The 24299-nt window shown below is 38.2% G+C and overlaps 1 protein-coding gene across 2 annotated transcripts in view; it reads left to right on the forward strand.

Moving 5' to 3' along the window:
* UBE3D (ubiquitin protein ligase E3D) overlaps positions 1-24299 on the forward strand; it is a 153765-nt gene that overhangs the window by 23277 nt on the left and 106189 nt on the right. The window contains exons 4-8 of one of the 2 annotated variants that reach the window (XM_060167560.1): positions 400-631; positions 6527-6596; positions 15049-15118; positions 16560-16668; positions 19966-20129. In XM_060167560.1, coding sequence (XP_060023543.1) covers positions 400-631; positions 6527-6596; positions 15049-15118; positions 16560-16668; positions 19966-20129 — 645 coding nt within the window. The remainder of the gene's footprint in view (positions 1-399; positions 632-6526; positions 6597-15048; positions 15119-16559; positions 16669-19965; positions 20130-24299) is intronic. The other variant, XR_009543787.1, reaches the window with a different exon arrangement.

Below are 24299 nucleotides of genomic sequence, written 5' to 3' on the forward strand. Positions count from 1 at the left end.
TGGGATCTTCCCGGACCGGGGCACGAACCCGTGTCCCCTGCATCGGCAGACGGACTCTCAACCACTGCGCCACCAGGGAAGCCCTGTGACCTTTTTTTTAAGATTCCACATATAAGCGATATCATATATTTGTCTTAGGAATAAGTGAAGTAAGTCTGACTTACTTCACTCAGTATGACAATCTCTAGGTCTATCCAAGGATGGTTTTTATTTGCTCTATACCTCCCTGCGTTTTCAAAATTGTCTATAGTGAGTATATGTTACTGGTGCCGTGGGGGAAAAAATAACACTGCAAGTAATGTGGTTAATGAGTTTCTCTCATCCTTTGTGCTGATTTAATTAAGAGCATGTCACAGTTCCATTTTGTCCTGTAAAACATTGTTTTCCTCTCTCCACTAGGAAGCTCCTCAGGGTGCTCCCCCTGCCACACGAAAACTGGGGTGCTCTGGTTGACGAGTGGTGCTGTCACCCCAACCCCTTTGCTAATAAGCCACTTCATCCACAAGAGAATGACTGTTTCACTGGAGACTGTTTCTTCTTGGTGAATTTAAGACGTGATTTACAGCAGCCGAGACCTGAAGTAGCCCCAGTGGAGACGCGCTGTCTTTCTCCCGAGAACCATTTAAAAATGGTAATATATCTTTCAAATTAAATGCTCATTTAGAGGTCGGTTTAGAAACTGCTTTCTCCAATCTTTCCTTCATTCAGGGCATTTGACAGACAGTTCTAAAGACCAAAATCCATGATTTTCAGTTGCCTTAATCATCCAGCTCTGCTCTTTTGTTATGGAAAAAGCATGTGGCGGCCTTAAACCAAAACAGCCACGGCTGGGGTGGGGGGGGGGAGGTGGCGGGAGGAAGAAGGGGAAGAGGACTTCTTCCCGCGTAGACTTGGGAGTGTTACCGTTTTACAAACCAAAATGCCCTCCTTCCTTGCTTTTAGGACAATATTCCATAATCCACGTACATTTTATCCCCACAGTCTGATTTATGTTAAATGGGTTCTTTGCCTTCAGGATACATACTGTCCTGATAGGTCCAGGTATTTTCCTGTATCTGCCCATAGTCTAGACTTCTGCTGGTGTCATACAGTCAGATGCCATCAAGGCAAAAGGGGGACTGGAGGAGCCCAAGCGTGGAAATAAAGCTCTGGCTGCAGGTTCCAAGTTGATGCTTAATGAGCGAGGTCAGGCAGCTCCTGAGCTCAAAGTTGCTGGAGGGGGAAGGCCCTTTGCTCTCACTGCGGAGAACAGGTGGTTTACCTTATTTTAAAAGAAAGTCAGTGCCATTGACTTGGCCCTTGTGAGAAATCATTCCCTGGATGGCAAGTCAATACTGATGTGATTTAAAAAGTTAAGAAAATCATTGCCAGAGAACCTTCATTTTAACATCTGATTATTGGTAGGAACAAAAGCATTGTGTGTTAAATTTCATTTAGAACTCATTTAATTTTTGTAATGAGAACTGAGCCACTCTAGGAAACACGCAGCAGTCCGCAGCCCTTAGGTTGTCAGCTAGTTTATGGAACTATTTTCTAATTTGCGGGAGATTAAGGAGGTTTGTCAAATATCGAGGTTAAGCTGTTATCTGTTTAAATTATGTAAGTATCTCATCTTTCACCATAAACACAAATCCCTTTACCTTTAGGTTTATTTAAAATTATAGTACTTTACTGTCTCTAGCTGTCCTCCTCTCCCCCAACTCTTTCTCTGTATGTATCTTTACCTTTAGTAAAATCATAACCATTCATATTTCCTTTGATCTCCACTGCTTTTCAGTGTGTATATGTGTGTGTGTATTAGATAATATATATTAGATAAAATGTATGTATATATTCTAATGTGTATATATAAATATGTATAAGAATCTCCCCCCAAATTCTAGTGCTATAGCCTTCTATATTTTTAAAAGATAAATGGTAAGCACATAATATAAATCTATGGTATAGGTATATTTAATATGGTTAAAGTAAAATTATATATATATATATATGTATATATATACTTTTTTTTTTTTTTTTTTTTTTTTTTTGCGGTACGCGGACCTCTCACCGTTGTGGCCTCTCCCGTTGCGGAGCACAGGCTCCGGACGCGCAGGCTCAGCGGCCATGGCTCACGGGCCCAGCCGCTCCGCGGCACGTGGGATCTTCCCGGACCGGGGCACGAACCCGCGTCCCCTGCATCGGCAGGTGGACTCTCAACCACTGTGCCACCAGGGAAGCCCTAAAATTATATTTTAATCTAAATTTCTACACTAGTACTTTATGTTTTATGTATTTTGACTTTCATTTTTATGATTAAGCTATAAATTTTTAAAATGTTTGGAGGATACGAGAAGACGAGTGGGAAAGATTAAATAAGAAAAACCATGAGTTTCCTTCTTTCAGATGAACTCTGCATTCTGTATGGAAGTAGATTCCTCACGTTTATGTCTTTATCAATTATATGATGCCATTTATAATAATTCCTCTTAATTGTGCGTGGCCATCCCACGTGTTAAAGGAAGACCCTTCATACTGAGACATTACAGTTTTTTAAGTATCAAGGAGACTGTGGGAAATTACCATCATGACAAGCTGCTGTTAACAAGCTTGTTTTCAAGGTAGCCTAGATGAAAGTTTCACTTTAATTGCATATTACTGCAGTTGAAAGAATATACCTGTGACCAAAATAGTAACGTAAATTTGGAGGGACTCCTTAAACAGTACTCTCAAGGGTCTTGTGGGAACAAGGCTTCTCTGTGCTATTGAAAACCTGTTTCTCATATCACACAGTCTAGCCATCTAGCAGGGTTTTGAAATGTCACACGGTGACACAGCATCCTAATGGTATCTCTTGGGAAACATTTTTTTGGCGAGACAATATCAAGGGTCCTTAGAAATGGAAGCAACACAAAGGAAAATAAAAACGAGGACAGGAGGCTGATTCACCTCTCTGAGCAGCGGTGCCGTGTCGCAGATATATTGATTTAATTAGTCCACAACAATGTCTGTCTTTCATGTTTGCTCTGTAGAGTCCCTACACTGCTAGGCTGCTGCTTTGCGCGATTCACTTTATTATTTCCTTTAAGCATAGGTCGAGAAAAATGCACTGCAAAGCAGAGTTTCTCTTTACCAGAATTAAAAGCATTGTAATATGTTAATTTAAAAGGTCAAGACTGTTTAGCTTATCAGACATTAATGGTGCATTCTGTGTGTATTCTGAGTGTTTGGTAGGAGTAATTTCTGCCTCTGCTTGTGAGAGATTATAAAAATCTATTTTAATTGTGGAAAAGGATTTTAAGAGATAACTCACCTCACCATGAGAAATGTATATTTAATTCTGCTTAAGGAGTATTTGACAATTAATTACTCCAAAGCATATCTCTTGAACTAAAATATTCATAAATGACAGAAAAACAGCATAAACAAAGTCCAACACTTATTCCTTTCCCTGAATAACCCCGTATGTGTACAGTCTGTTGTTTGTGCCTCTGTGAACGTGACAATATATATCTTTGCTTCTCAAAAGACATCTATTGAATATTTGTTATTTCACAATATTTTTCATTTCACCATAATAAAAATTTTGCGTCTTACAACAGGTTGATAAAGGTGGCACCTCAGTCTTTTATAAGATTCATATTATTATTCTAGACGAAAGTATAGCCACACTGATGACTTCAACCTATATTTTAAAGAACAAATGAAATTGAACATTGGTATTTTAGCTGGCGAGTATGACTAACAGTTTTACCTTTTTTTTCGTTATTTGTCTTGTTAAATCCATGAGGGTCTCTCTTTTTTTTTTTTCTTAGAATAACGTGTTGAACTTTGTAAACATTCCCAAACGTAAAAAATCGAATTATGAACTTCCGTATAACAGTCATCTTGATTCATAAAGTATGCTTCATCTGCCCATTTTATTTTTAGTTTTTCGTTGAAGTGCTTTAAAGCTAATCCCAGACATTATATCATTTCACCCATATGGATTGTTCTTTTTCACATGAACACAGTGTCATTTTCACACCAGACAAAATGAACACTCGATGGTACAATACCAGGCCATATACACATTTTACAAATTTTATTAGAAGTATCTTCTGATGTCATTAAAATTTGTTTGAATCAAAATTCACACATTTGGTTGTTTGAGGTAATTTATTTTTTTATTGATCAGATTTTAAAATCCCAATTACCCATGTGTTGAAAAGGTAGAATTTTATTTTAAAAACCAACCAACAAAACCCACTTTTTCTGCTTCATTGAAAGACAACGCAAAATGTGCTGTAAGAGCAATGATAAATGAAATACATAACAGCACCTGACAAAAAATTTTTTGCTTCGAATAGAAAAACCCCTTCTTCTTAAGCATTACTACTCCAATAACCTGTATTAGTTTTTAGTAAAGCCCTTAGTATTTGGTAAGATTTAATGAGGATGGTCTGATTTAACTTGTACGAAATAGGATCCTTTAAAAAGTGTCTTTAGTACCAATTGGAGCCATACAGATAGCTTTTATTGTAAGAAAGCATGGAACTGCCAAAATGTGAAACTTTGCAGTTGAGCATGCTTGGTTTCTAAGCTGTCGTCTTCCTGTAACCTTGCCTGGGCCTAAACAAATTGGCACCTGCCTTGGTTTCTATGTCTGTGGCTTTTGACTTTTTTTTTTTTGACCTCTAACTAAGAACTGTATAATAATTTTTTTACATTAAGATCTGATAATGCACACACAGAGACACAGATGCACCTCAAGTAGATGTTTCTTAAAGAACTACTTACCCTATGTTTGAAGCACGGTGATTTTTTCTGTTCCATTCTATTTCGTATTTCTTTAAAAATTCAGGGTGTCACCCACTGAATTGATTCTACGAATTAGTTTGGAAAACACTTGGCATAGTGCTTAGCAAGCATAAGCTCTAGCATCAAAGGGACCTGGATTTAAATATCAGCTCTATTAGTTACTCGCAGCACATCCAGACAAAAAAATCTATCCCTTTGTGGGAAGGTATGGGTTTTCTGCCCATTTCTTGAATGACGTGTGCCGAAAGTGTATTTTATTTACGTAACATCTGCCGAGCGGTTACCCATGTGCCAGGGACAGTGTTTTACAGCACTCCGTTTTAGATCCTAATAAACAGCTCTATGAGTTAACACTACTGTCGATTTCATCTTACAGATGAAGAAACCAAAGCAGGTTAATTAACTTGCCCATGGTCACACGTCTAGTAAGTAACAGAGCTGGGATTTGAACTTAGGAAGTCTGGCCCCAGACTCCAGGCTCTTAACCACCATGATATTAATTATAATATCATCTCTTATAACAAACTATAAGTCAGTAAGATTTTTTTTATTAAGGTGTAATTGACATTTTACTACTTTTAGGTATATAACATAGCAATTCAGTATTTGTATGTACTTCAAAATGATCATGACAATAAGTTTAGTTAACATCCATCACTGTACTTAGTTACAGAACTTTTTTTTCTTGTGATGAGAACTTGTAAGATTTACTAAGGCAACTCTCAAGTATGCAATACAGTATGGTTAACTATAGTTGCCATACTGTACATTACATCCCCATGACTTATTTTATAATTAGTTTGTACCCTTCGACCACCTTCACTCATTTTTGCCCACCCCTGCCAACCTCTGTTCTGTATGTCTAAAAGATTAGTCTTTTGTTTTCTTAATAATTAGGTGACTGCTAGCTGTTTTAATCTGTATCCCCAATGATAAAGTTGGATTTTCAAAGTTTAACAGTGTTTCAGGAATTTGTTCCAGAATACTATCTTTCCAGGTACAAAGCATATCTTAAATGGAAAAATAGAATTATATGAATGGGTTAGGTATTTTTAACTTCCAGTGGTGATTATGAATTATAGATTACTTTTACATAAGTTGCACTGGACTAGGAGTCAAAATAATATAGGTTCGGGCTTCCCTGGTGGTGCAGTGGTTGAGAGTCCGCCTGCTGATGCGGGGGACACGGGTTCGTGCCCCGGTCCGGGAAGATCCCACATGCCGCGGAGCGGCTGGGCCCGTGAGCCATGGCCGCTGAGCCTGCGCGTCCGGAACCTGTGCTCCGCAACGGGAGAGGTCACAACAGTGAGAGGCCCGCGAACCGCAAAAAAAAAATAAATAAATAATATAGGTTCAAGTTCTAATTCTTCTGTTTTCTAGACACATGAGTTGGGGCAAGTCACCTACCCTCTCTACCTTTGTTGCCCAGCATCTGCCTATTCTAAATGATGTTTGGAGATGCTTTTTAGAAATGTAAGATGCTTCTTGTTCACATTACTTGGCAACGTGTAGATTATCAGGAGCTGACTAGTTTGGAAAAATCATTCTGTTCATTTTGTGTTTAGACTTGGAAAAAGTGATCTCTGTGCATGTGAATTATGCATACAAGCTAAATGTATTCCCAGTATTTAGTAGATGGCAAAATAAAATGTAAAGTTCAATGTATACTCTAGAGACCATGTTAAAATTATATATTCCTTTTAAGAAAAGCTGAATGACATTTAAATGACATTTTTCTGTTCTACAGAAACCAAAGGCAAATACCAAAGTAATTTGTAAGCGTTGCAAGGTAATGTTGGGAGAGACTGTGTCATCAGGTAAGAATTTCATAATAAAAAAGCCAAAATGATTGCCTTCTTGTTAAAAAAAAAACCACAGAAGGAGATTTTTATAGGAAATATATAGGAAAGATAGATGACTAATACATGTTGTAGAATTGATGCTTTTAAAAATAGAAATCAACTAATATATCATCCAGTATGCCAGGAAGTTTGTGTATTTTGACCTTTGTAAGTACATAGTACTGAGTTTTAAGCATTAAGAAGTCGGGTCATTTTCAGTATTTCATATCTTCTTTGTAGATATAAAGCAATAGTATAAAGCTTGTACTTGGGTCTATCTGAAAGAAGATTGGAGCTTTTTTCTTAATACAGCTCCTCATTCAGAAGAATTGGTTGCCAGAGATGATGGAGGAGATGCTGGCTGTTGTGTGCCTCAGGGCTGTGTTTTGAGGCTTGGAGGTTGGGGGTGCAGAGAACCTGTTGAAACATTTTGAGTTTTATACTCTCTTCCTTGTTCTTTTTTCCAATAGTGTTAATTATATTTTACATAAAGCCTATGTTATACGACTTTCCAATATAATAATGAAATCCTGATAATTAAAATGCATCACTCTTTAAAGATATGGTTTGAAAATGTCTAGAGAGCTACAGCATGCTGTGTTAGCTTTGTGGGTGAAGAATAATTGTTTTTAATAGAATTAATTAGAAGATGTGAGTTAAGTGAAACTATTGTACTCAAGGGAAGGCAGATGGTGGCATTTTTTTGGTTTGTTTTTTAAGATCATCAGAGTCTCATAACTTGCTCTGAGAGAACAGAAAAGGAAGAATGAGTAGTAGTAAAGGATGCCGCCCTCAATGTCATTTTTGGAGAATGAAAACAAGTCCCTTAAGCAATGACTTAGGAAATCTTAAGGCTTCCGGTTGAAATAAGGGTGAATTGATTTTTTTCATGCTTTTCTCTCCTCTCTGAAGCCCAGTTAAAATGTCAGATAAGGAATAAAAAAAAAGGACATCCACAGAGACAAAGAGAAATGGGGAGGAGGCAACAGTGATGTAAACTAGAGGTGTAAGCAAACTTCTTTTGGAAGCTGTAGAGCTGAGACGGGTAGGAACACACTTGGCAGTGTGGAGGAAGCTGCAACCTTGGTGTCTGCAGAAGACCATTTAGATAAGGAGTGAGCCAGTTCTCACTGTAGATCCCCAGAACTGGCCAGAGTTTAGAGGTAGCAGGTAAGAGGGACAAGGGACTGAAAGCAGGATGATTAATGCAAAGTTTGTATGTGGAGCCATAAGATTCCTAAGACTCTTTCTCCACTTGCAACTTGCTTATGCTCTCAAGGTAGGAGATTGGAGCAGCCTTTCTTGGAATAAGGGAATGGAAGTGTACTAACCAGAGAAAAGATCTGCAGACACTGATTCTCAGGGGTCATGTAACAACGAAAAAATGAGCTTATATTCAGCCATCCTGCTCTCAACAAGCCTTATATCTACACACAAGAGCTCCCTCTCAGCATTTTACTGCCTTACACTTAAATCTGAATAGATTGCTGAGAATCAGTAAATATTAAAAAGAGTCCAAAGCAAATAAATAATCAAGTAAACAGAGTAGACGCATTGAGGAGAAACAAATTATGTATAAAGCAGAAGAAAATCTTTTAAAAAACCATAATAAATGTCCTTGGAGAAGTGAAATAATATTATCTCTATAATTCGGAGAATGTCGAATTAAAGATGTAATAGCTTGAAAAAACTAGCCAAAGGACTGGAAAATGAAATTAAGGAACTATTTCAGAAATCAGGACCAAAAGACAGAGGTTGAAAATTGGAAAGGAAATTTCAAAAAAAAGCTCATGTAAGTTTCCTGAGGATAGGAATATTGTCCAACTCATTTATCATGATAACCACAGCACTTAGACCAATATCTGGCACATAGTGGGTACCCAGTAAATATTTGCTGAATGAGTGAATGAATTGAGCCTTTTAGGGCATCCAACATCTAGCTAGGAGAAATTCTAGAAAGAATAGAGACAACAGGGTGGGGGAAATTATCAAAGAACAGAAATACCAAAAACACATTAAAAAGGTATTTCCCAGAGCTAGGGCTTAAGTTTCTCAACTGAAAGAGCCCACTAAGTGTCTCATATAATTAATGGAGGGGTGACAGGGAAGCTACTTAAAGCCGCGTAATTGAGTGATTTCCAAACGCCAAGGGTGAAGTTTCTAGAGAGAAAAAAAGCGGGTAATGTACAAAGGATTAGGAATTACAATGGTGCTGAACTTCTTAATAGCTAGAAGACAATGAAGAATGCCCTCATAATTTAGAAGAAAAAAGATGTTCAACCCAGAATAATTCAATAGACAGTCCAACTGTCAGTCAGGTATGAAGATTATAAATACATATTTGGAAATACAGGGTCTCAAAACATGGACCTCAAAGTTCCATTTTCCTTAGGAATCTACCATAGGGTATGCATCACCAAAACTAGGAATCTAACCTCAAAAGAGAAAGTGTGGGATTTGGGGAAACAGACTGTCCAACACAGGAGAATGAGGTAAGGAAGTCCCAGGGTGAGGGATGTACAGCAGGCATTACAGCCTGGATTGAAGCAAGGGGAGAGAAACTGTAATAAAGACCTTTTCAGTTATACACTGAAACTGGTAAATTTGTTGAGTTGTTTGACTACATGTAACAAATAATCTTGAGACAAGCCATTTCATCATATGGGAAGAATTAACTAAAGGTGTTTGGAAAAACTAAACACACGAAAAAAGAAAGCAGTTACGTGCTGCAGGAAAACAGAAGATTGAACAAAAAAGGAAGCACTTCCATGGTATCATTATGGTCACAATAGTGTGAACACTGATTATCAATTTAACCAAAAATCTTTATGATGTAATATATAAGTATATTAGGAGGTCATTGTATGTGAATATGTGTGTGGGGTGATGTAAGAGAGCTATATCCACATCTACTCTAAAAGTAAATTAGTAGGACTCTAATCCCAAAAATGGTGGCATAAAGAGAATGGATAGTTCTACTCTGTAGGAAACAAGTACCGAACTGTACAAGTTCAGAAGAACAGCTACTAGAAAATAACCAAAATGAAGCAATGATTTGAGAGGTGTAGTTATCAAAAACTGCTACTGCCTTGGGTTAGAATGGCAAATTTGTGACCTTTTATTGCTTGGGATCATTGACATACTTCACACGCCCCCCCAGACTTGGGCAGGAAAAAAAACCACAGCTTTATTATCTATAGGTGGTAGGTTTGGTTCAGGGTAGGCAAAGGAGAAAGTAGAAATTTAAGAGGGATATTTTGGAAGCAAGAGGGCCGTGGAGGGGCTGAGCTGATAACTTCTTAACCCAGCTCTGGCTGATTGCAAAACTATACATGCATACAGTAGATGCCAGGGAGTCCAATAAGAATTGAAAGCTTGGGGAGACCAGAAAATTTGCTGTGCCTTTGATTGCATTCCTCAATTCACATACAACTTGGGCAGCAGAAGATGGAAGCCTTAATGGCTTGAGGCATTTGAGCAGAACCTCTCCCCAAATCTGCGGTCGACCAAACTGTGCAGAGACAGTGAATGCTCTCTAGGGAGTCAGGCTAAACAAAACAGAACTGAGCAGAGACATTAGTGACTACACACTGTGGGAAGACATATTTCCCGGTTTAAGTCCAAGCTTGGTAATTGACCTATAAACCAATTACCCTTAAAAGGACAAAGCAAGGGACTTCCCTGGTGGCCCAGTGGTTAAGAATCTGCCTGCCAGTGAAGGGGACACGGGTTCGGACACAGGTTCGAGCCCTAGTCCAGGACCATCCCACATGCCATGGAGCACCTAAGCCCGTGCACCGTAACTACTGAGCCTGCACTCTAGAGCCCACGAGCCACAGCTACTGAGCCCGCGTGCCACAGCTATTGAAGCCCACACACCCTAGAGCCTGTGCTCTGCAACAAGAGAAGCCACTGCAATGAGAAGCCCGTGCGCCGCAACGAACAGTAGCCCCCACTTGACACAGCTAGAGAAAGCCCGTGTGCAGCAATGAAGACCCAACACAGCCAAAAATAAATAAATAAAAATAAATTTAAAAAAAAAGGACAAAACAAAATCCAGAATTGGTACAATGTATTACATACAATGTCCTACTTTCTTACAGAAATTATTAGCCATGCAGAGAAAGAAAAAGGAGTGACTCATCTTCAAGGAAAAAGCACGACTCAATAAATAGGTGCTGAGTAAGCACAAATATTAAATTAGGAGACAAAGATGTTGAAGTAGCTAATTATAAATATGGCAAAGAATTAAAACAGAAAACCTCTTGAGTGAACTAATAGCAAATCTCAACAAATTGGAAACTTCAGAGAAAGAACCAGTTGGTAATTACAGAGCTGAAAAGTACAGTAACAAAAGAAAAATTCACTAGATTACTAAAACCTCATATTTGAGGTGACAGAAGCAAAAAAATGTTGAACTTGAAGAATGATGAATAGAAATTAACCAATCCAAAGAACAGAGAAAAAAAATCTCAAAATGGAGAGAATGTCAGATTTGTGGAAAAGTATTAACTGTTTCAATAAATGTGTAAGTGAAGCTTTAGAAGGTGAGAAGAAAAAGAAAGGGTCAGGGAAAAAATGTAGGGAAAAAAATGGCTGAAATCTTGTCAAATTTGGTGAAACATTTTAACTTTTGGGTCCAAGAACTGCAGTGAATCTCAAGTAGGATAAACACAAAGAGCATTTCACCCAGGCACGTTGTGGTCAAAATGATAAAAGCCAGAGGTAAAGAGAGAATCTTGAAAGTAGCAAGAGAAAACAAAGCATCACATATAGGGATTTCATTAAGCACTAAGGCCAACTTCTTATAGAAGTAATGACGGCCAAAATACACTAAAATGAGATATTCAAAATGCTGCGGGAGGGGCTTCCCTGGTAGCGCAGTGGTTAAGAATCTGCCTGCCAATGCAGGGGACACGGGTTCGAGCCCTGGTCCGGGAAGATCCCACATGCCATGGAGCAACGAAGCCCATGTGCCACAACTACTGAGCTTGCGCTCTAGAGCCCGTGAGCCACAACTACTGAGCCCGCGTGCCACAACTACTGAAGCCCGCATGCCTGGAGCCCATGCTCCACAACAAAAGAAGCCACGACAATGAGAGGCCCACCCACCACAACAAAGAGAAGCCCCCTCTTGCTGCAACTAGAGGAAGCCCGAGCACAGCAACGAAAACCCCACACAGCCAAAAATAAATAAAATAAATAAATTTATTAAAAAAAAATGCTGGGGGGAAAACAAACAAAAACACCTTTCATCTAATCTATATCCAGCAAAGCTCTGCTTCAAAAATGAAGGCAAAATAAAGACATTTTTCTATAAACAGATGGAAATAATGCATTACTAGCAGACAATGCTAAGGAAAGTTCTTCAGGCTGACAGTGCTAAGGAAAGCTATGGTAATTGGAATCCATAGGAAGGAATGAAGAGCAAGATAAATGGAAAATATGTGGGTTAATTAGCACAAAAGCAAACTCAAAAGAGGTTAGCATAAAATTGAAAAACACCTTTTCCCTGCCATTTTCCAGTTCTTTAAAAGTAGAACTTCTGATTGCTTTGAGAAGTAAGGACAGAAGTCAAAGACTACACAAAGTAAGAACCTAGTAGGTGACTGTACAAAAATCTGAGAGCCTAAATGGCCGTACCATTCACCTTCACACAGTAAAGGTGAATCAGAAGTGAAACAAGCCTGTGGAATTACAGACAGGTATCAGTTCTTTGGGACATTAGGAATTTCAAATCTTTAACTTAGTCTGCGTTGGCCTAGACATAATGCCATGAGCCTGGGAAAATCAAATGCAAATCACCTCTGGAGGAAAATACTTTCATTATAAAACTCATATTATTCCCACAAATAATTTGGCATGTACAGTGTTTACCATGTACAACCAAACATAACTAAGCACACAAGTAAACAACATCCATCCACAAGAACTAACAAAAATAGCAAACAATAGAAACAGACTTATGTTATTGGAATTATCAGATGTAAACTGTAAAACAACCATGCTTACTGTTTTTAACAATACAAAAGACAGGTTTGAAGATATCAAAAGGGAAAGGAAACTATAACACTAAGCATATTTGGAAAAGAATTTCTAAAAAATTCTAAAAAATTTCTGAAAAATATAATTGAAATTGAAAACTCAGTGGGTAGTTTAACAGCAGGTTAGGTACAGCATGGAGAACGAGTTAATGAACAGAAGATAGATGAGAAGAAAAATCTGTAATCCAGCACAAAGACACAAGAAGGTAAAAAATATAGAAGAGAGGGTAGGAGACATAAAACACAGAGGAGATCTAATGTATGTTTAATCAGACTTCTAGAAGGAAAAGAGAAATAGAATAGAGCATAGGCAATATTTGAAGAGTTAATTGCTGAGAATTTTGCAAAAATGATGAACAACAGTTTGTAGTTTGAAGTCCAATGAATTCTACTTAGATGAGGCCCACGTAAGAGAAATAAAAAGAAGTCTATAGCTAGACACATCAGTGATATGGCAGAAAAATTAAAAAAAGAAAAGAAAATCTTAAAAGTAACCAAGGAAAAATGACATCACCTTCAAAGGAATAGCAGAAATAGAGGTTTGAAGACAGTGGAATGATAGTGTACACAAAGGTTAAAAACTGCTAACCTAGGGGGCTTCCCTGGTGGCGCAGTGGTTGGGAGTCTGCGTGCCGATGCAGGGAACACGGGTTCGTGCCCTGGTCCGGGAAGATCCCACATGCCACAGAGCGGCTGGGCCCGTGAGCCATGGCCGCTGAGCCTGCGTGCCCGGAGCCTGTGCTCCGCAACGGGAGAGGCCACAACGGTGAGAGGCCCGCGTACAGAAAAAAAAAAAAAAAAAAAAGAGTAGCTTAAAAAAACTGCTAACCTAGGATTTTATATCAGGAGAAAATGTCCTAATACGAAAGAATCAAGACAAAGATAAATATATTCTCTGTCAAACAAAAGCTAGGATAATTCAATTCTAATGGTTTGGTTTCTTATGAAAAGAAATTTTACCTGTATATTAAGTAAAAGAAAACGATCCCAGATAGAAAGTCTAAGTTAAAGAAGGATTGGGAAGAAAGTGGTAAATATGTGGGTGACACTAAATGAATGTTAACTGTGTAAATCAATAATACCTTGTGGGATTAAAATTATGGAATTAAATTATAGTTTAACAACAGCTGGGACAAAAGAGATCACTTTATAATGTTAAAAGGTTCAATTCTGCATCTAATAACATGACTTCAAAATAGTAAAGTGAAAAATTGGACTTCAAGGGGAAATGTATAAATTCATCATCATAACTCGAGATATATAATAATCTGTTAAACTTTTAAATTTGTTTTTTTGCCTTTTTCTGTGTGTTATACTGAGCAGTTGTAAACATTTATAGAAAATCTACAAGGAACAACTTGCCATCTTATTAAAACAATTAAAAAATTGTTAGCACACCATTTTTAATGACTATATAATTCTCTTGCCTAAATGTATAGTTGTTTATTTAATCCAACCATCCTCAATTTTTAGAAATTTCAGTATTTTTCTATTAATATTATAAGCCTCTTAATAGATAAATGTTACAGATATCTGTGAGTATTTCTTTGAGATAAATTTTTAGGCATTTAATTATGGTGTCAAAAATATATAAACATTTTTAAGGCCTTCACCAAATGGCTTTCCAGAAATTTATTGTTTGCACTCCTGACAGCAGAATGTAAGTGTATCCAGTTCTCCATATCTTCATTGCTGCTGCACTTTATCATTCAGAAATATTTTATTTATTTGATGCTGAAAAATATTTTAATTTCCATTTCATTACTAGTGAGTGAACATTTTTCATGGATTTTTAAAAAAATCCAAAATGGTTATGTTTATATTCAGTTCTATTAAATATTTAGTTTACTGTTTAAATTTTTCTGTAAATGAAGGACTCAGGTAACCAGATTTGGTAACAGTTGTACATTAATCGACTCAGTGAGATTCTGGGTAAATATCAACGTGAGGTTCACAGCTTCTGTTCATGGGCTTTAGAATACTGTGATTAAAAAGCCTTTTTCAGTGACTCCTAGTTTTGTGGCTACTCTGTAGAAATGAGGAAACCAAATGACTAATTTTTAGGTGAGTGGGCTTTGGCTGTGATGTGACTAGTTATTATGACCTTGCATACGTGTGAGCAGAGTCTTGCTGTACCAGGCTCACCTGGCCACGTGCTCTTCTAAAACAACACCGAGTTACCTGAAGTCTCAGACTGTCTCCTTGTAGCCATCATTGCTTTGTCTTCTGACACAAGTCATTTTTGGAAAAGTTTTACTAAATAGTAATTGTACCAGTATAACGAATATTTGGTTTGGAATGTCTTAATTTGAAACCAGCATGTCCACAGTAGAAATATTAATGTATTGGGGAGATCTTTTAATATTCTTATTTTTTGTTTCTAGAAACCACTAAGTTTTATATGACAGAGATAATTATTCAGCCATCTGAAAGAAATTTTCCCATCATACCAAGGTACAAATAGCTAATTAAGTGTGTTCTGTAATTTCACATGTAAGGAAAGATAGGTATTTGGGAATTATTAATTATAATTATTTATTATAATTATTTATTGTAAGTGATTATTTGGGAATTCATTTTTATTTATACCCCTCTTCGTTTGGAAAGGAAAAATAAAAGGCTTTGGAAAGGTTTTTAGGTAGTGGAACCAAACCACAGATATGAAAGATTTGAGGATTTATTGATGGTTTGCTTGCATAATGGTATAGACAGATGTGCTCTTATAAATCTTCTAGTTCTGAAAGTTTTTTGTGTTTCTTTTTTCTTTGTGGTACGCAGACCTCTCACTGTTGTGGCCTCTCCCATTGCGGAGCACAGGCTCTGGACATGCAGGCTCAGCGGCCATGGCTCACGGGCCCAGCCGCTCCGCGGCATGTGGGATCTTCCCCGACCAGGGCACGAACCTGTGTCCCCTGCATCGGCAGGCGGACTCTCAACCACTGTGCCACTAGGGAAGCCCTGTGTTTCTTTTTATGTGCTAGATACCCAAGGTTTTATGATATAATCATCAATAGGTTTTTGAATAATTATTTCTGGTATTAATTTAACTTACTTGAAACATGGGTTAGTTTTCAAATGACTTGTGTGTTTTTAAAAAGAATGTTACTTAGCCACTCAATCCATTAGTGTTTCTTTTCTTAGAATCTTTTTAGTCTTGCAAATGAAAGTTAACTGTAGTATGTCTTTATCTCAGCTAATTTATTGATGTCTAAAAATTATGGCTCTCTGAATATAACCTTGAACTTTATCCTCCTATAAATACTTTGATTCTGTACCTCAGATCTGACACTCTGAGGGGATACAAATGGAAAACATTGGCGATAATACTGTCTAATGTTTGGGAGGAAATTTCTTACCTTCTTTTTCTTTTTTTTCGGTACGTGGGCCTCTCACTGTTGTGTGGCCTCTCCCATTGCGGAGCACAGGCTCCGGACGCACAGGCTCAGAGGCCATAGCTCACGGGCCCAGCCGCTCCGCTGCATGTGGGATCCTCCCGCACCGGGGCATGAACCTGTGTCCCCTGCATCAGCAGGCAGACTCTCAACCACTGCACCACCAGGGAAGCCCTCTTACCTTCTTTTTTAACTTAGTTATTCACTGTTGAATGTGCCGCAGCACAAATGGATTATTGACTTGTCTAACAGTATTTTTTTATTTAGTGGGAGGAATAGTTAGGTTTGGGGTGGAAAATGTATTAAGGATCAAAGAATGGGTTATAGAAAGACTGGGGCAAGCACAAATACATTACAGTCGATTAAAATTAGCACAGGTTGTGAGGGGATGGGCAGCATATAGAAAAGTCCAGCATGCACCCACCTCTGCCTTATAGGTGCCCTGTGGGTATTTAGACTTATTACGAGAGGCACATTGTGAAAACTGGTTTGTGTTCAAACAGGTCTCAGTTTGTACAGAGCGTTATTGCCCAGTGCCTGGTGGAACTCTCCTCTGCTAGAAGCACTTTTAGATTCACTCTTCAAGGACACGACGGCAAAGCGTACATCTTGGTAAGAAATGATTTCACCCAGCTTTTTGTAGCCTAGTAATCCAGGGTCTCAGAAATTCTTTGGTTTTTGTCATTCTTTTTTCTTAATTCTCGGGTCTAGAAAATAAATGATGAAAAATTGAGTTTTTAACCTCAGTTTAATTCACAAATCAAATCCCCTTAATTGAACAAGTGATTTAAGTGCCTCTGCGTGCTAGGTACTAGGGATTTAGAGACAACTACAACCTGATTCCTCGGTAGAAGCTCATGCCACAAGGTGAAGTTTTTCTACTCTTAGTTTTTAATGGCTTTCTTGGTCAGCGTAACACAATTCTGTCTTTCTCACTTTTTTCCCCATTTGATACTCTTGTGGTTAAAATACGTTCTGTTGCTCCTGTTTTTGTTTTTATTGTTTTGTGTGTGTGTGGTAAGAACACCTAACGTGATCTACCCTCTTTACAGATTTTTCAATGCACAATACAGCATTGTTAGTTATAGGCGCAGTGTTGTAGAACCGGTCTCTAGAACTTACTCACCTTGCCCAACTAAAACTTTATACCCTTTGATTAACAACTCCCCATTCTTCCCTCCCTCCAGCGCCTGGCAACCAGCATTCTGCTTTCTGCTTCTATGAGTTAGACTATTTTAGATTCCTCGTGTAAGTGGAATCATGTATTATTATCCTGCTGTGTCTGACTTGTCTTATTTATCATAATGTCCTTGAGGTTCATCTGTACTGTTGCATATTACAAGATTTCTTTCTTTTCAGAGGCTAAATAATATTCCATAGGGTGTATGTACCACATTTTCTTCATCCATTCATCACTGGTGGACAGTTAGGTTGTTTCTGCATCTTGGCTATTGTAAACAGTGCTGCAGCGAACATGGGAGTGCAGAGATCTCTTTGAGATCCTGATTTCAGCACTTGGATGTTTGAGAAGTAGTAGCAAGTTTTGGAGAAAAGGCTCCGCAGTTAGCAGAATCATCCCCTACATGTACCACAAGCACTTAATATTAAACTGCTCCTGTCAAAAATAACGTTCTGCAGAAAACAATTGGGGACATAATGTGAAAATCCAAGATCGAGGGCCTCCGTCTCTTCTCTGCCTCCACGCCTGCTTTATTCAACCAGTAAACATATACTGAGTACTTCTTATTTGAAAGACACTGTCCTGGGTGCTCAAGATAGAACCAAAAATGCCTTTGAGGACCTCGCAAGCTAATAAGGGAGCATGGTAACTAAAAGGAGAGAGGGATTGACGTGATTATTAGGTGTTGCTTTGTGGCTGTCCATCCAGCACAGGGACCCCATGCTTCTCTAATTCCAGATAATTTCTATTCAAAGCTAAAATATTTTCTAACTCAGGTTGATGCTAAGTATACCTCATAGTCCTAGTCTGAAATCAGTCTTATTTTTTTTTTTTCACCTTTTTTTTCGGCCGTACCGCGCACCTTGCGGGGTCTTAGTTCCCTGACCAGGGATCAAACCCGTGCCCTCTGCACGTGGAAGTGCGGAGTCCTAGCCACTGGGCCACCAGGGAATTCCCTTAATTTCCTTTTATTGCAAAGTTTTCAAGTTGAAAATCAGGAGTAGGAACTTTCTAAACTTACTACTAATGTATATTTAAATTAAAAAAAATTTTTTTTTATAAAAGTAATACAGTCTTGAAACACATTCTGACAACGTGAAGAACATAAAAGAAGTGGTAGTTCCCCTGTCCTGTCCCCTCTTCTGCCCCGCTGTGTCATACCATCCGGAGGTAATCATTAACAGTCTGACATGCATACTTCATCATTCTTTTCCCTGTTTACAGTTCTGTGTACATACGCCCACAGGTATTTGTAGAAATAACATGATGATGTGATTAGCATTGTTCTTCAACATGCATTCTTCACACAACCAGGTATCGTGAGGCTTGTTTCTTGTTAGTGTAAATATGGATTGGACTTTTCCTAATGAGTAGAATTCCACTGTATGGCCGGTAAAGACAGTGCTGCGGGGAAAATCCTCTTTGCACATGTATTTTAGTACTTCAGAAACAGATCTTTCTCATCTTATGCAGTATTGGAATTTGTGTATTTTAAACTCTGATAATTATCACCTCTAAAAAATTGGACTAATTTATCCCTTGTGAACATCCTTTATCCCTTATAGACCTTCTTTTTTTTTTTTTGCGGTACGCGGGCCTCTCCCTGTAGTGGCCTCTCCCATTGCGGAGCACAGGCTCCGGACGTGCAGGCTCAGCGGCCATGGCTCACGGGCCCAGCCGCTCCGCGGCATGTGAGACCTTCCTGGACCGGGGCACGGACCAGTGCACAAACCCGTGTCCCCTGCATCGGCAGGCGGACTCTCAACCACTGTGCCACCAGGGAAGCCCCCTTATAGACATTCTTGGTGCCCCCCCCAGGTCCCCTCTCCTCGGCTGGTCCCCCCCTTTCCCATTGCTGAGAATGTTGCCTGCTCACGGCTCACGGTCGCTCTCTTCTCCAGAGACTTGTCCCATCCTGACAGATGCTGCCTGGCCCGGGAGTTTCCTGTCCTCCGCCGTCCCCTACCCCTGCCCTACTCAGCCCACGGCCGATGACCCGACCCTGGGCTACAAAACCTGCCATCTCCTGTCTCAAGATGGGACAGACTCTGTAGGTGGAATTCAGGCTTCAGAGCTCCCTGTAAGATCAGGCTGAGTCCACATTGTTGGCTACCCTGCCTTACCTTCTTGCCCTCTCTCCCTTTCTCCTGAGAGTATTTCCTCAGTGAATCACCTGTGTCCAAATCCCAAAACAGTCTTCCTTGAGCAACATGTGGGAATACCTGCTCCAAACCCCTCTTCTGAGCTGACTGTTATCAATCATTTTGTATTTGCCAATCTGATAAGTGAAAAGTGGTGGCACAGAATTTTGCATTTCCTTATTACTAGTTATGTTAACATTTTTTATATTGATCACTTATTTTTTCTGTTTATATTCTGTTCAGTTCTGTTCATATTCTTCACCTGTATTTCTCTTGGGCTTTTTTTTTTCTTTCTCTTATTGATTGCTAGGAGCTCTATATATTATGGATCATAACTTTGTATGTATTAAATATTTTCTCTTAATCAGTTGTCTTTTCTTTAAAAACTTTATGATGTCAGTGGCTCTACCAAAGGTTATACTTTGAAAGTCTTACCCTACTTAAAAGTTATATATGTGATATTTTTTCTGGTGTTGTAGAGTTTTGTCTTTTTTTTATGGTTTTGTTTTTGTTTTTTTGAGTGGTGGTATGAGGTATGAATAGGGTTGTGATATTCTTGTACCTGGACTTTTCTCTACGTGTCTTTAGCTATGGCTTTTAAACTCAGACACTTTGGTGATGGAAGCTTTGGAAAGTTCCACAAGTATCAAAAAATTCCCTCTGTTGGAAGACTTATTGAAGGCCGATTCCAGTTCTGCCTGGAATGCTGTTAAGGTCCTCTACCAGCCATGCGTCAAAGGCAGGAATGCAGAGTAAGTCGTCCTTTTGTTTTCTCCCTCCACATTTGTTTTCATTTCTGTTGCCACATTGGTGTTAAGACATTAAGGAATTAAATGGGACTGTACCACTTCCCTACTTGATGCTCTGGCAATCATACTGCTACCCATTGTGCTTTAAAAATGGGTTGAATCATTACAGGTTGTTCATGCTCATGTGCAGAAAGCTTGCTTTTACTGAAAATCATTGGTCTTTTTTTTTTTTTGTAATCTCAGCTGTCTGTACATATGGCTGCAGGACTAAATCAGGCTTCAACAGCTATGACTATTTACTGATAACCACTTTCCAGGCACTGGGATACAGTTGTGAACAAAACGCAGCCCCTGCCTCCTGGGGTTGTCATCCTCATAGGGAGAAAGAAAGCAGGCCATAAACAAAACAGACAAAACATCAAAAACTGATATGGCTCTTCCTGTAAGTCAGGAGCTCATCTGAGGGCTTCTCGCTCCTTTAAGCCCAACAACAACCCTGTGGGGTAGGTACACTTATCACCCCATTTTAAAGACAAGGACACTGAGACACAGGTGTGAAACGTAAAGCAAGTTAGTAGGGTGTAGGAGGTTGGCATTTTGTACTGAAAAGTCAAAGAAGGTTCCTCAGATAAAATGATATTTAAGTGGAAAACTTGAAGGCAGTGAGGGAGTGAGCCATATCTGAGGAAGAGCATTCTTGGCAGAGGGAACAGAAAATGTTCTTATTTAAACAGATTGGAAGTTTATACTTGTCCTGTACTCTCTGATGGGTTTGATCAAATTTGTACTAAGAACAGAAAGATCCCAGTCTTCTTCTGGGAAGTAAATAAGAAATTTTTAAAAATTATTGCTTGTCTTTTCTTTTCTTTGAATTATGCAAGCAGTTCGAGTTATAAAATATTCAAACAGTAGAGACTTACATAAAGTAAACTGTGAAAGTTCTCCATCATGTCTCTCTCCAGAAGAAAAAAGTATGTTGTGAATTTTTCCACTTTTTTCCATTTTGCATCTTAACATAATTTGCAGGATGCATGTGTATTTTTTTACACTTAAAAAAAACACAAAAAACAAAACAACAACACACTGTGTCTTGGAGATGCTTTCCATGTCAGTGCTTGACATTTTATGAAATGGATGTACTGTAAGTAATTTAACCATTTTTCTGTTGCTGGATATTTGGGTTATTACTTTTTTGCTGCTATAATTAGTATTCCACTGTATATTGTATATTTGTTTTGCAATTATGTGTACTTTTTAATGAGGTGTTTCTAAAAGTAGAATCACTAAGTCAAAGGGTGTAACATTTAAAATTTAATAGGTAATATCAAATTATTTTGCAAAAAGGCATTGCAAATTTATACTCCCACATAAAGTTTCTATAAATGCCCATTTCCCTACACCCTCACCCAAGCTGCTACGTAGATTTTTGCCCATCTGATGCCAGTCTAAATGAAACAGATTCAGTTGACTCTCCTTGTGTTTTATTGAAGCATGATCAGAGAATATGGCTTATGTATTTGATGTTCTGGGGACCTTGTTGAGGGGTGTGTGTGCGTGGTGTATACCTTTATGTATTTAGATTTATATAGTCAAATTTATTAAAACTTTTTATTCCTCTTTTTAATTTATTTGAAACGTGGATATTTTGAGAAGGGTATGTTAAATCTCATGCTGTGATAATGGAAAAGTCATTTTCTTCTGGTTTTGATGCCTGTTTTCGCAGTATATATTTTGAAGCTATGTAATTAGGTACATGAAAGGTTTGTGCCATAACGACTAACTGTGTATTTCATCAATAAGATTTTTCTCTCCTTTCATTTTATGTAATGTTTCTTTAATTCTAATTTGATATTATTATTGCTATATTTACTTTCCTTTTTAAAAAATTATTGATCTTTTTCCAATTGTGTTTTTTCAGTTGTGTGTTATTTTATCTTAGGTATATATCTTATTAACATTAACCTTGTAAACAACATGTAGCTGGATATTTTAAAACTCCAATGTGACAGTCTGTTTATTTTAATAGTAAACTTAATTTACATTTATTGTGATTACTGAGATAGTTGAACTTAGTCTGCTAACTTTTACGTTGGTTGGCTTCTCTGTGTCATTTCTTTCCTGTAATGATTTGAATGTAAAAAAAAAAAATCTATTTCAAAATGATTTTTAATGGTTAACCTTAAATTTTTTTTTTTTTTTTTGCGGTACGCGGGCCTCTCACTGCCGTGGGCTCTCCCGCTGCGGAGCACAGGCTCTGGATGCGCAGGCTCAGTGGCCATGGCTCACGGGCCCAGCCGCTCCGTGGCATGTGGGATCCTCCCGGACCGGGGCATGAACCCATGTCCCCTGCATCGGCAGGCAGACTCTCAACCACTGTGCCACCAGGGAAGCCCTTAAATTTTTAATACATATCCTTATACATTTTTTTCAAAGCTCTCAATATCTAGATTTATCTAGTATCCATTGTCTTCACCAAAACAAGAAATGACTCTTAACAGAGTTTCACATTCACTCTCTTGCTCCCTCCCGAATGCACTCTCTCCCTTTCTGATTCTGATGATGGTGGTTGTCTCTTCTTAAAGAAGTATCAAGCCAAAGCTCTACCCCTTTTGCTTACTTCTTACTTACACTCGTGCGTTATGACCATAAATGTTTTTATTGTGTAAGTCTGTTTCCATAAAAACATACAGGATTGCTTGATGGTTTTAAAAATATTTACAAATAGTATTACATTGTATGTATATTTTTACAATTTTTTAAACTCATGATTCTTTGTTCCAATTGTTTGATTTGATAAAGTCCAATAGCGCTTTTAAACTTGGACTGTAGTCAATCCTTGAATATCTGGAAATCTCTTGTACCTATTTTGTCTCTCTGAAAACCTTTAGGATTTTCTCTTTATCCTTGATTTCTAAGATTTCTTTCAGAGGTGTCTAAATGTAAGTGTTTATTCAAGATTTTCTCTAATGTCATAATCTGTCCTCAGTCTCTGTGAGAATCATAATTATACTTAAAAGTCTTCTATTTTTTCTATTAACTCTTGTTCCTTGGATATTAACTCTTCTCTTTTGGAAAAAAAGAAAAAAAAAAAGCATTGTGTTTGGTACTGCCTTTCATGGTGTTGCTTTTCCCAAATGTTTGATGATTTTACTGGAATTCCTGCACCGGGCTGTAAACTCCAGGTGAGCCAGGACCTTGATGGTCTTACTCATCACTCCATCTAGATGAGTGCTCGTAGAAGTGCTCAAAACGTGCAATTTATGTTTACGTCTATGAAACATTTATGAAGTGAATCACACATAGTTTTCTGCTTGTACTTGTATTTGATAAGTAATGTTCATCTATTGGTGACTGTTTGTTCTTGTTACCATAGCTTGCCTTTACAGACTGGTGAATGAGAACCCAAAGGAGTTACTAGTCTGGATGTGCCCGTTTTTGGACAACTTTTGGGTATCATGAAAAAGGAAGTGATTGTAGCTTTAGTTATAGTGGTGAACCTTGTATTCATTATTGTGAAGGATCTTTGTACTGCCTTTCTTCAGGAGTGTTAACAAGGAAGCAGTGCACCTGTCCCATCATTTCATGTATTTTTAACAAATCCCTGTGACACTGGGATGTAATGGACTATAAATATATAGTCCATTGTATTCTGCTGTGTTTATTAGTGGACTTTTTTTAACTCCATGTGTCTTGGGGATGAGTTGACATCCAGTAAATGAATTTATTACTTCAGTTTGCCTGTTCTATAAACCTACTTCTGTTGTGCTTTTCCTCCTCCTACTGTTTGCCTCTGGGTCCTCCAAAGGTGGGGAGGAAATTTCTCAGGTTGAGTAAGCATCGTGTTAGTTATTTACTTTTGTCTTTTAAGGACATTCATTTCTTTCTTTTGGGGCATGACAGAGCAAACCATAGACTCCCTGGCATATTTTTGGCACATGGGGTGGTATATTAACTATTTTAGTCCAATCGGCTAGAATTTTTTTCCTAGTGGAAGTGTGGATTGCCAGATGGCAGTCTAAAAGAGGAAAATAGCAAATGTAACTATGGTTTTATTTCCTTGAGCACATACAAAAACGTGGCATGTAATATTCTTAGAATGTTCTTTCTAGCAATAGACACATGTCTCAACATTTTGAAGTCTATTGTCTTTTATTTAATCCCCCGCACCCTACC

The sequence above is a fragment of the Lagenorhynchus albirostris genome, chromosome 12 (assembly GCF_949774975.1).
Source record: "Lagenorhynchus albirostris chromosome 12, mLagAlb1.1, whole genome shotgun sequence".
Taxonomy (NCBI): domain Eukaryota; kingdom Metazoa; phylum Chordata; class Mammalia; order Artiodactyla; family Delphinidae; genus Lagenorhynchus; species Lagenorhynchus albirostris.